The sequence below is a fragment of the Odontesthes bonariensis genome, chromosome 17 (assembly GCF_027942865.1).
Source record: "Odontesthes bonariensis isolate fOdoBon6 chromosome 17, fOdoBon6.hap1, whole genome shotgun sequence".
Classification (NCBI taxonomy): Eukaryota; Metazoa; Chordata; class Actinopteri; order Atheriniformes; family Atherinopsidae; genus Odontesthes; species Odontesthes bonariensis.
The window spans coordinates 22,407,657-22,418,963 of record NC_134522.1 but is presented as its reverse complement, the minus strand read 5'-3'; the positions used below and the strand labels follow the sequence as shown (position 1 = coordinate 22,418,963).

Here is an 11,307-nt window from a genome sequence, read left to right as displayed (position 1 = left end):
AAGAATCTGACTGAATAGCGTAGAAGAACCATCATAATAAATTGTAATATGAGTGTATTGGCTTCGCAGTCACGTGACCTATCAGTAGGCGGGTTTTTGAGCAGCTTTCATAAATCAAGTGTCATAACATTTTGTGTAAGATGCCGACATGGCTTCGGGCTTTTGTGACAGCTGCTCCCGAATGCTGAGGGAATTTGCAGCTCATTTGAGGAGACTTTGGGGAGAGCTCGAGCACAAAATCAGGGAAGTTTTCAGAGAAATTGTCCGGTGCACCTGTTTCACACCTGAGAGGAGGACGGCTCATGATTTGTCGTCATTACCCCTCATGTGTGGTAGGAATATAGTTAGACATTCATTTCCTTCTTGGAGAGTGTTGTTGTATAGCAGAAACGTGTCTATAGACTTGCTTTGTGATAATTTTTGGCATTTGGCATTTATGTACTTTCAATGCTGAATAGCTGATACAACTTCAGAAATGAAGCTGAGGGTATCATTACATGCAAGAATTTGAGGTGACGTTTTTTTAAAAATCCTGTACACACTCCTAAATCTTAGAATTGAATCACTTTTAACTTATTATTCTTTTCCCAGATGATGAAACTCAACTTCTCAGTCAGGGAAGCCTTCAAGCACTCAGCAGACTTGCAGCCTCACAAAACCATGATCTGCAAATGTGTGCAGCCATGTCTTATTTACACATCAGTCATCACTGTGAGTACAGATTTTTGTGTCATTACCAACTTCCATCATTGCAGTGCACTTTTAAGATCCGTGGCACATGACATGGTGCTGTTGTTTGCGCTTCACTCAAAGGAGAGATAAGTACCCCAACTGGTAAGACCAGTAGGCCGTCATGCAAATCTTCAACTGTATTTTTTTTTCCAGGGTCCACAACTGAAAGACTCACATGTGAGCTTCTATTTAAAATAAAGGAAAAAGGAAACATTTTCACTTTGAAGTCCCACAATATGCTCATTTATAATAAATTGTTAGAGGCTAGGGCGATGGCTCATGTGGCGGACATGTACTTCAGAAGTTCCTGTTAGATCATAGTAGTGATAAAGTCACTACAGGTTATGTAGAAGCATGTAAATTGTTGACCACACAACTTGCTCACAGGAGGAGGTTGACGGATTCCTTCGTCTGCGTAGTTGCTTTTAATAGAAGACAGAAAATATCTCTTTCAGCACATGTGTTACTGAATACATCATGTTGATTTCTAAGAGTTTGGCTTTTTTCCGTAATTACTTTTTGTTGTGTTTAACTTGGAGATCATTATGGCTTATTCTAAAACTGGGGACAAGGAAGGTTAACTAACATTAGTTTCTGTGCCTTCTGTGAATGTGTGTTACAGTGACATCTCCTTTGCCACGTGCCTTCATTGACCCAGTCATGGCCCTTCTTTTATCAACCGACCTCGATGTGCAAAAGACGATTTCTCTCGCCTTGGTCAATCTGTTAGTGAAGAATAATGGTGGGATGCAAATAGAATATTCATGTTTGTTCATTCAGTACTCAGTACAGTTCAGCAAAATCATTACAGTTTGACACTGCTTCCACTTGAAATAGTGTATGTGGATCAGACGGTCATAATTACTCTGTGAAATATGATTTCAGTGTGTAAAGAGTTGGTGATTGAAATGGGGATGCTGGCGCCCATACTGGAGTTATTCCAGTCTGGCGATCCTGCTGCTCAGTGCCACTCTTGTGCCTGTGTTGCCATGCTGGCATCCTCAGGTTTGTAGAGACTTTAAGTCTTTTTTTTTCTTCAATTCTTTTTTTAATGCAATTGTGCAAATCACTCCACAAACCTCACTCTGTACCACATGAAAAATGTTGCAAAAATGTTACGACATGTTGCAACAGCCTTACAGTCCCTGTTCATTCTTGCTCTTACTCTTGATTTCTTTCTTTTTATAGAGTCAAATAGAGATGCTTTCTTAGCAGATGGAATCATACCACTTTTAGCTTTGGCAAAATCCTATGATCCAAAGGTGCAGCAGATTGCAACATGGGCTCTGTTACATCTCACACAATCAGGTTGGATAGTTTCCTTTAAAATGTCACTGTTTACGTATTGAAGTGCTTCCAGTGCTGCCTGAACAAACTTTCTCTTCTTTTTTTCCAGATTGGTCAACTAGGATTCTGTGTCAAGCCGGAGCCATCCCTGTTTTGGTTCTTCTGCTACAGTCCTCAGATTCAGAGGTTCAGTTTTACAGCTGCACAGCTCTGTGCCGCATTGCTTCTATCCAGGAGCATCATCCAAAGTTGCTTAGCATTGGGAGTCATTATTTGGCAAAGTCTCTTCTAACGCTCATGTCTTCTTCTGTGCAAAAGGTAATTGTGAATTTAGGTGGGTGGTGACTAAATTTCAAGGTGACTCTGCACTCCTGGTATATATATTTGTTCCTGTTTTTCTTAGAATTCAGCCCAAGCCTGCAGATGCCTGCAGATTCTATCAAAGAACGGTAATTGAAACAAAAAAAGAGAGAGAGAGAGAGAGAGAATTATGCAGCTGATGCGAATGCTGTTTGTCATTTTTATGTGTAGTACTAGTCCAGGAACAGCTGATGGAGCTCAACTGCGTGCTGCCTCTGAAGGCACTGCTGAAAACCTCGACTCCGATGTGGATAGAGTCGGCCCTCACCCTTTTGTCTACACTGTCTGTACACCCACCAAACAATGTATGTTTCCCTAGAAACAAGAATCACGATACTGACAAAGTTTTAACTATTTTTTGTATGTTTTATAGCTGTGCATGGGATTTGAATGAATTGATAATCTGCTGGCTCCATGTACATTTTCCCACTGTCGGACCTAAGGACATCCTGGTGAATGAAGGATTTTTGGAAGAAATCTGTCTGCTGCTTCTAAATCCTAGATCCACTTCTGTAATCATCACACACAGCTGCAAAATAATCACCGACCTCTGTGGTTCTTGCATGGATGAACAGGTACACCAAGTCTACAGTTCAATGTTTCGTGTCAGATGTCTGTTGACTTTGAGCATCCTGCCTGAGATTGATAAACTCCGATGTTACATTGAACCGTACCAATGTTATCTAGGCTGTGATGGAAAGTCTGTGCTTATCAGCACTCCTCCGGGCACTTCTGTCTTCCTCCTTGTCAGATGAGACGTTGCAGCATGTGACATCATGCTTACATCATCTGATGACTTGGGGTGAGTGACCTAGGCTTCAAATAATGAGTGTTTGACGTGTTGGTCGCTTGCTATGGAGTGTGCATGGCACACTCATGCATGTTGCATTTTACTGTTTCAGATCTTCTTAGAACTGAGCTGTCCACAACAGTCACCCCGGAGCAAGTTTCAAGACTGGTGAAGCTGGCTGAGCAAACGGGAAGTTCCCAGTTGGCCTACAACTGTGCAGCTATCATTAGCAGATTTGAAATGACAGGTAATTTCTTGTTATGTGTAAAGTCTGACTCTGAAACAATTTATTTGTTTTGGAGGGATTATGTTTTTATTTTTTGTTTCATTCTGCACAGAGGAGATCGTCCAGTTGCTGAGGCCTCACTACATTACAATGTCCAAGTATCTGTTGCTGTTCCTCAAAAATGAAGGCATTGAATTCCAGCAGCTTGGCATAGATACCATGGTCAAGCTCAAGAGAGGTTTGTATTTGTTTTGCAACTGAGAGATAAAGGCATTTTATTTATTGGAAATGTATCAGACACTGCAAGGCAATTTCTTAAACAATCAGACATTGTAATGTGGGAAGTCTACAGTAAGCCCGCTTTCTGCTCTTTTCACCTGTAGATGGAGACTTTGCATCACTGCTGGCGAACAGTGAGCTGGATGTTCAGTTCTGGAAGGTGCATGTGCAGGCAGAGGAAACCAGGCAGCTGCTCCCAATGACTCTCCCTCCCTCTCTATCTTCGGTTAACTCTTGACTTTATCAGTTTATACTGTGGAGTGTATGAGGTGTTTTTTTGCATTCATGCACTGTGTTTTTTATAACTTTGCTTACATATGCTAAATGAAATGGAAAAGAGGGCAGAGTTGTGGCATAGTATCAACTTTAATCAAATATGGCATGTTTTTGGACATTTGTAACAAGCTAACTTGTGATAGTCATAAGCAGTACTTAAGCTAGATCAACATTTTTTTTTTAATGCTTTTATCATAATAAACTCATTTAAACTACAGGCCTAAGGCTTTGCTTTGTGAGGTGATTGAACAATATCAAAGCGACGTCCCGTGCAAGAAATGCTTTGTGCAGTGTAACCTCTAAAATCACACACACGAACACACACACAGGCACACAAAAAAAATCAGAGCAAATCTTTGGAAACCATATTCCTGCAGCAGCTTCAAAATATGTGATTGCTACGATTTACAAAATCTGTGATTAAGATAGGAATGCAGCAAGTTACATCTCAATAACACACTAAACTCTGTTCTTATTGAAAACCGTGACTTGCCTATTCTAATTCCACAGTGACAAAACTGAGGAAAGCAAAGTGCGTAGATAGGAAAAGATATCAGGAATAAGCAAAAAGCATTGCACAAGTTGTGATTGTTAGAATTGGCTATATCTAGTATTTCACAGAGGCAACACTCTCCATATCTGATTAACTGCGTTTGCCAACAAGCTATCAGTACCAGCTAGATCTACAGCGCTTTTCGATAGTCAAAATTAGGTTAGAACCCTGCTGTACTGAGAGGGTTAATATGTAGCTTGCTTAATATTTGTGCCAGTGGTTACACACAGAAAAGTGACCAAATGCTGACGTCCTCACCGAGAGACAAGGCTATAATTTTACATGCTCTTTCAAGGTGCTGAAGGGCAGGAAAATGGCTGTGCTGCCGTAACTCTTGTGTTTCACAGACACATCGTAGCTCTCCAACGAAGTCTTTGAATGGCTGACCAGTCGGCAGGTGCTCAGATGACTTCTAAACGATGCGACACAGAAAGACAAAGGACATCGGAAAAGGATTTTTCAGCACTTAAAGAACAGAACACCTGCATACACATGCTGCTCTATGCAGTTCATCATAGGCTTCACAAGGAAATTGCAAGGGTGGGAAACCTGATATTTAGTTTTCGCTTATTATATGTTTCAGACAACACCGAGTTTGTTGCTGGATGCAAGACACTGTTTACTGATACACTTTCTCTGGGTGGCGTTACCTTGTCTTCCAGTATAAAGAGGAGACTTGGAGTTATTGCTGACCAGGATATGTCCTTTATTGCACACAAACAACTTTCTAAGACCACTGTTTTTCAACTGGGTGATACTCCCAAAATTGGGAGCATTGAGTCTCAGAGTGATGCAGAAAAACTAGGCCATCCATTTTTTTTTACCTCAAGACTAGACTATTGCATTTCTCTGTTATTCAATTCAGTTTAATTTGGTCATACTCTGTTAATCTCCAAACAGAAATGATATTGCTGCAGAATCAATTGTAATCAAATGTATGCTCTTGTAATAGGTACATAACAAAATAGATCAAATAAAAGAGACGTGTGGATTATTGGGCCATCCTAAAAAATTCCTTAAAAAGCTCCCAGCTGATCCAAAATGCTGCAGCGAGGGTTCTGACGAGAACTGGCAGGAGCGGCCATATTTAACTTCTCTTAATTAGCTACCTGTAAACTCCGGAATAGAATGAACAATGGTTGTCTTCGCGTATCAAGCAGTTAATGACCATGCTCCATCTTAACTTAAAGACCTTATAGTTCAACATTTCACTGAATGAGCTCTTCGCTCTCAGACTTGCTTGTGGTGCCTAGTTTCTAAAAGATGAAAATGAGGGGGAGCCTTAAGTTATAAGACCCCTCACTTGTTTGATTTCAGAATGCATACACTCTCTCTACTTTTACCAAGATTAAGCTTAAAACTTTCCTTTTTTGGCAAAAATTACAATTAACCCTTTGGTCGAGACTGCTGGGGGACCTCCCACGATGCACCTTCCTCACCCGGGTCTTTTTACTCTCCATAAACATACATACCATTATTGTTGTAATTTACTTTGCGTATTACCTCTCTTTTCTTTTTTTCTCTCAAACAGCAGGTAACTAATAGAGGCAGATGGCCGCTCTTACTGAGTCTGGTTCTGCAGGAGGACTCATCCTGTAGCTGTCTACTCAACACCGCATGTATGCTCAGGACGGGGGATTTAAATTAAACAAATATTCTGTACAGTCTGTTGGTTTCATTGGCTTGGAAACGTTTGTTTCCACGTCCATGTCTTTGGACTGTGCAATGACGCCGGAGTACCCAGAGAGAACCAGAACCTTCTTGCTGTGAGGGGACGGTGCCAACCACCACACACCACACCCTTGAACTTGTTTATACTCTTGTTTCAAAGTGACTTGAGATTACATTTTGTGAATTTTGTGTAAAATAAATCAAATGAATTAAACTGACAACCATAATAATCAGCCATGTATGAATGATCTTGATTATGAGGAGTGTGCAGCTAATCGGGGAGAAGCATCACAAAGGATTGGACTGTTGTTGGTTTAGTTGTCCCACCCTGAGGATATGTGCCCTCCAATGACATGTCGGTTGTTCCTCACCTGCTCGTTGGTGGGTTTGGATTTCTTCCAGGCCTGACAGTGCTCTGAGAGACCTGCGCTCTTTGAAGGCCACGACAGGTACCACATCGTCTTCATGGTTCAACCCCAGCTGTGTGGTTTTAGTGCCCACGGGCAGCTTGACGGCATCTCCTGCAGTTCCGTTGTTTGCAGGCTCTGTGTTTTCCTTTGGTCGGGCTTCAGTTGGGAGGATCCTCGCTGGTACAGATTTCTTTAAGATGAAAAGGGATTCATCCTTTTAGTCCAGGACGAGCTGTGTGCCTTTTATTAGCTGATGTTGGATGTGCATCATAAGAGACCCGAGGCAGTGTACTGTTTTGAAAAACATTATCATTAAAACTCACCGTATCTGGAGAATCTGTTCTTCTGGTCCTCCGCATGATCTCCTCAAGTCGCTGGAAAAAAAAGACAGCTTTGTAAAATTAAGATGAAAATTTCTGCGTCTTGAAAAAAAGATATAACTTTCTGTGTTATCATTCTTTATGTCTTTATGAATAGATGCCCACAAATCCAACTTTTGTGTCAGAAAAATTTTCAAGCTAACAAACCTTTTTCCTTGCTTGGCGCTCTGCGTCCTCTTTCTGTGCGACTATCTCTCTCTCTTGCTTTATTTGCTCTGCTTGTGCCATTTCTTTAGCTAATTCTTCCTCTCTCTGCATAAAAAAGTGACAAACAAAGAACATTTTAAAAATAATATTTGCAGTATTCTCTATGATGTACAGCTGTGTCTCTTCCACGTGTACTGCTGATGGAAGAGATGTTCGTACCTGTTTCTGCAAGAGGGCGGCTTCCCTCATAGCCTGAGCCCTCTCTTCTTCAGCTCGTCTCTGCTCCTCTTCCTCCCTCCTCCTCTTCTCCTGAATGAGACGCTGAGCTTCGGCCTCCTGTCGAGCCCGCTCCTTGGCTCTCCTGAGCTCCAGTTCCTGACGGCTCCGCCTGGACACACATTGAAATTCACGAGTCTATTAATGGCCAGTTTATTTATGTCGTGGAGGTGGACCATTTTTGTTTGTTTGTTTTACCTTTCAGCCTCCTCTTGCCGCAAGCGTTCTCCTTCCTCTTTCTCCCGTTGTAGTCGGGCCTCTCTCCTCTTTTCAGCCAGAAGACGTGAGGCCTCCTCTGGGTCTGAGGTCCCGGCTGAGGGCCGGAACATGACCTCAGGAGCCCGGGGAGTTGTGTGGGGAGGCATTTTGGAAGGGCCTGAAGAGAAATTAAATCAAAATTATTTCTAACATTTTCAAAACAGAGGGAACATACATGATCTTAAAAGGATTACTGTAGCTTACTTCCATCTCCTGCTGTTCTGATTAAAACATCTCTCTGTGTAGGTCTCTCAGGCAGGTTTGAACACGGAGTCTCTTGTGGATTCTCTTTCTTCAGCTTCTCCTGTTCATCTTTACCTGATCTCCTGACAGGCCTTTTGTTACCAGGAGAGAGGACAGGACCACAAGTGGCAGCATCTTCCTCTGGAACAGGTGGGAGCTCGAGCTGCAGCGCGGTCGAATGTCTGCTGATTGATCTTCGGGGGCTTCTTTGGGATTCAGAAGAAGAAGGCAAATGTCCCACTTTTTTCACATCACTGTCACTATCTATGACATGTATGTACACTGCTGGCATTTAACCTACCGTTCTGCTGGGACAGCTGAGGCTGTTCTGCTTTGTGTATCTGTGTTTAGTTTCACACAGGAACTGATAGCAGATGGTCTGCTCTCTGAGCCTCTTTTTGAGTTCTTCTTCTTAAAAGTATCTTTCTGTCTTGCTGCTTTGGTCTAAATAAAAGATTAAAAAAAAGATTGTAAAATTATAGCTGTATGAACACTGTTATCAAGCAGGAAAACACAAGACCAAACAAACAGGTACACAAACCTGTGGCAGGCTCATACTTCTCAGCTGGCTGCTGTTGGAACTGGTTGAGGCAGTTGACAGCCTGTGGTAGACTGTGGTGGACTGATGCTGGGGTTTGCGAGTGGATGTATTCATGGAGTGATATGAAACTGCACGGCGACAAACGTGGACAACTGAGCCAGTGTTTTGTGCCATTATTATGGGAAATTGAAGAAACATTCACACACATGGTGGTGACAGTGAAAAACGATGGTAATAGGAAATGGTATGTCAACGGAGAGGAAAAGGAGCAGAGTTAGAAAGCTTGGAAAAGTTAGTTATTGTAGCAGTGTTAGCCAGTAATGACTTTCTGTCATGATGGGGGAGAGTACCTTCTTGTCCAGACTGACAACCAGCACTCTTGCTCCTGGCCAGATAAGAACATGTGGGGGTAAGGAGTCGACTGACCAGATTCTTCTCCCATGTTGTCAGAGGCATGCGACGTGGAACTAGTGTATTGATCAGTGTAAAGTTTTATGTGGAGCAAAAGCAAAAGATAAAGCGTGCCAAGAATCATTGTGTTCTTTTACACAGAGAACAGATATGCTACCTGGATTAAGACAGATTGTGTTGAAAGGAAGGAAGAAAAAGATAGCCCATTTGTCATTCTTACCATTTTTGTTGGGCTTCCTTCCTCTTGAGGTTTGACTGAGGTGCTGTTGGGCTTTTTGGCTCTTCTCCAGCGTCCTGCGCACCGCATATTCATGTCGCTCCTTCATTCAGAACAATGTAGTTAGTTAAGTATTGATTGCACTATCCAAAAACAGGGCTGAGAAATGAAAGAATCGTCCAAAAAGGATGTTTCATATCCACAAGTGAAACTCACTTTCTCCTCCTTCAGCCTCTGCTTTCTCTTTTCTTCCACAGCTGCACGCCTCCTCTCCTCTTTGAACCTTTGCTCCTGAAGTTTCTTCTTGCGGTCCTGCAGTTGTTGTTCATAGTAAAGTCTGGCTCGCTGTTCCCGCTCCAACCTGCCCAGTTCCCGAGAGGCTAAGAATGAATGAAGCAGTATAAATAGATTTATATGTATGTTTGCAACAGATTTTCGAAATTGAGGGCATCGTTATAGCAGTGATGTGTCAACCGTACCACTACAGAAGCTCACTTACCAATTAACTTTTGTTGCTCTTCTCTTCTTTCTCGTGCTGCTTTCAGCCTCTCGTCAATATTTAGACCATTATTTGCTGTGAGAAGATTGTATGGTAGATGATTTGAATTCTTAATTCTAATAAACCATAAAGTCTCACATGAGTTTATATAAGAGATCATATGACATTATGACATTATGACAAGCATGGCCTACCAGAAAACAAAGCACTCTAACAAACCTGCAGCAGACCGTGGAGAAACCGTGTTGCAGACTTGAGGAGAAGTGTTGACAGAACAGGCGGTTTTCTTTATTTGTGAATTGGATTTGACATAAGAGCCATTCTCTGTTAGTGAGGATAAAACAGCTTATCATTGAGTGAAAAAACGAATCCGATACTCCATATTCACTTGATACGAACACAAACACCAGATTCTACATCTAGATTGCTTTTTCTTTCCTTCTTTTTTTGTGCAACAAATGTAAGAAAATGAGATTTGTCAAGCTTCCCCTTATAGTGGCTGCTAAGAACTGGGTGGCCTTAGGGTCATCTCTAAGTGAAAGAGCCATTATAAACTGGCTGAGTGTAAAAGGCAAGCACCTGACACATCCCCATGGATATGACTGAAACAAGCAAAGAAAAACAGTCAAGCTATGGACGCCCCATACAAGCCTGGTTAGCAATGCACAAATGAATAAATCACAAGGATGGGTTACTTTAAGGTTAAACAATATCAGGATGATGCTTATTCTGTGTGAGTTATGTAATCTGTGTTAGACGCCTCATGAATCTTATTCCTTAAGTGTATGGTATCCATGCGCAATTGAAAAATAAAAGCTTTCTCTAAGGAAATGCTTCTAATATAATAATTTAATGCCTGTAAACATGATCAGATTATCTTGTTTTTGGTTATATTTGTTGTCATTGTAGCTTGGCCTGAAAGGCTTGTTTTGATCCCCTTCTATACAATTGCAGCGTGAAGAAAAGCATAGATTAAAGCTACTAACCTCTGCTTCTTTCAAATCTGTTTCCAACCCTTTGCGTCTTAATGGTACGTGTGGAAAGTGGTCCCTGCGATGGAGGGATGCCACTCTGTTTCTTCTGCACGGCCATGCTAGGTACTGAGCCTGGCATACCGAAGCTCTCTCTCAAAACCCCTCCTTCCTCTTCTCCTCCACCTCCTCTTTTGAATTTCTATTTCAAGATGCCTTCGGGTCCTCACTTGAGTGTGCTGCGTAGGAAACTGCCTCCTGCATCAGTTGCTTGTCCATCTGTGCCTGACAAGCAAATGGAGAGAGAGGCAAGGCAACAAAACATCAAGATTCTGAAGATTCTTTAGGCAAGGTTATTCAAATAGGAAATTTCCTATCTCCTTTAGGGTTGTCAATGTCTGGAAAGATAAGGAGCTTCAGTGAGACTCATCTATAAAAAGGCTACTCCCCCTTTAAAGATCTCACCCTTGTGAGCTGCTCTGCTTTACTTTCGCATAATGTAGCTGTGTCACTTTAATTCCCCTAACACACCGCCTGCAAGCTTGATGGAAGCAGGCAGGGGGATTCAGCATTTCCTGAAGAAAGAAAAAAAAAAGGAAGCAAATCTTCGAGCCTGTCCACGTTAATTATTACCATGACAACAGTGGTGAAAGTTTCAGTGACATACATTGCTAGGACATTACCTTGCAGTGATGCTGTGTTCATTACGCTGTGATGAGGCAAGAGCACTTCTTACCCAATGACTCCTCTTTTATGAGTGAAACGTTCAGACCACTAGAT

General features: G+C 41.9%; 2 protein-coding genes across 4 annotated transcripts; one reads left to right on the top strand and one right to left on the bottom strand.

The window, feature by feature from the left end:
* Positions 1–129: 129 nt before the first annotated feature.
* LOC142366579 (uncharacterized) lies at positions 130–4,167 on the top strand. Its single transcript, XM_075448521.1, has 13 exons — positions 130–332; positions 592–711; positions 1,355–1,474; positions 1,618–1,737; positions 1,921–2,040; positions 2,129–2,337; positions 2,423–2,468; positions 2,551–2,684; positions 2,823–2,954; positions 3,067–3,181; positions 3,282–3,416; positions 3,508–3,633; positions 3,779–4,167. The coding sequence occupies exons 1-13, from the start codon at positions 149–151 to the stop codon at positions 3,910–3,912; spliced, it is 1,695 nt and encodes a 564-aa protein (XP_075304636.1). The 5' UTR covers positions 130–148; the 3' UTR covers positions 3,913–4,167.
* On the bottom strand, positions 3,996–11,270 carry map7a (microtubule-associated protein 7a). 3 transcript variants are annotated; one of them, XM_075448519.1, is made up of 17 exons: positions 11,211–11,270; positions 10,993–11,102; positions 10,543–10,812; positions 9,776–9,880; positions 9,557–9,631; positions 9,274–9,437; positions 9,061–9,160; positions 8,780–8,896; positions 8,430–8,581; positions 8,190–8,332; positions 7,850–8,094; positions 7,586–7,763; positions 7,331–7,499; positions 7,112–7,216; positions 6,908–6,958; positions 6,546–6,774; positions 3,996–4,915 (listed from the first exon to the last, which is right to left on the bottom strand). In XM_075448519.1, the coding sequence occupies exons 3-17, from the start codon at positions 10,667–10,669 to the stop codon at positions 4,905–4,907; spliced, it is 1,971 nt and encodes a 656-aa protein (XP_075304634.1). In that variant the 5' UTR covers positions 10,670–10,812; positions 10,993–11,102; positions 11,211–11,270; the 3' UTR covers positions 3,996–4,904. The 3 variants fall into 3 exon arrangements, with proteins under 3 accessions (XP_075304634.1, XP_075304633.1, XP_075304635.1); XM_075448518.1 differs by having other exon boundaries at positions 10,543–11,102; XM_075448520.1 differs by having other exon boundaries at positions 7,850–8,091; positions 10,543–11,102.
* Positions 11,271–11,307: the final 37 nt, after the last annotated feature.

What these genes read in the sequence shown, in the direction of transcription:
- map7a (XM_075448518.1), bottom strand. Translation starts at nt 10,669, where the DNA reads ATGCCAGGCTCAGTACCTAGCATGGCCGTGCAGAAGAAACAGAGTGGC. An exon ending in CAGATTTGAAAGAAGCAGAG is followed by an intron (nt 9,881 to 10,542) that starts GTTAGTAGCTTT and finishes CCTCACTAACAG; the next exon opens with AGAATGGCTCTTATGTCAAA. An exon ending in TCAGCTGTCCCAGCAGAACG is followed by an intron (nt 8,095 to 8,189) that starts GTAGGTTAAATG and finishes TGAATCCCAAAG; the next exon opens with AAGCCCCCGAAGATCAATCA.
- LOC142366579 (XM_075448521.1), top strand. Translation starts at nt 149, where the DNA reads ATGGCTTCGGGCTTTTGTGACAGCTGCTCCCGAATGCTGAGGGAATTT. An exon ending in GTTACATCTCACACAATCAG is followed by an intron (nt 2,041 to 2,128) that starts GTTGGATAGTTT and finishes CTTTTTTTCCAG; the next exon opens with ATTGGTCAACTAGGATTCTG. An exon ending in TGTCTTCTTCTGTGCAAAAG is followed by an intron (nt 2,338 to 2,422) that starts GTAATTGTGAAT and finishes TGTTTTTCTTAG; the next exon opens with AATTCAGCCCAAGCCTGCAG.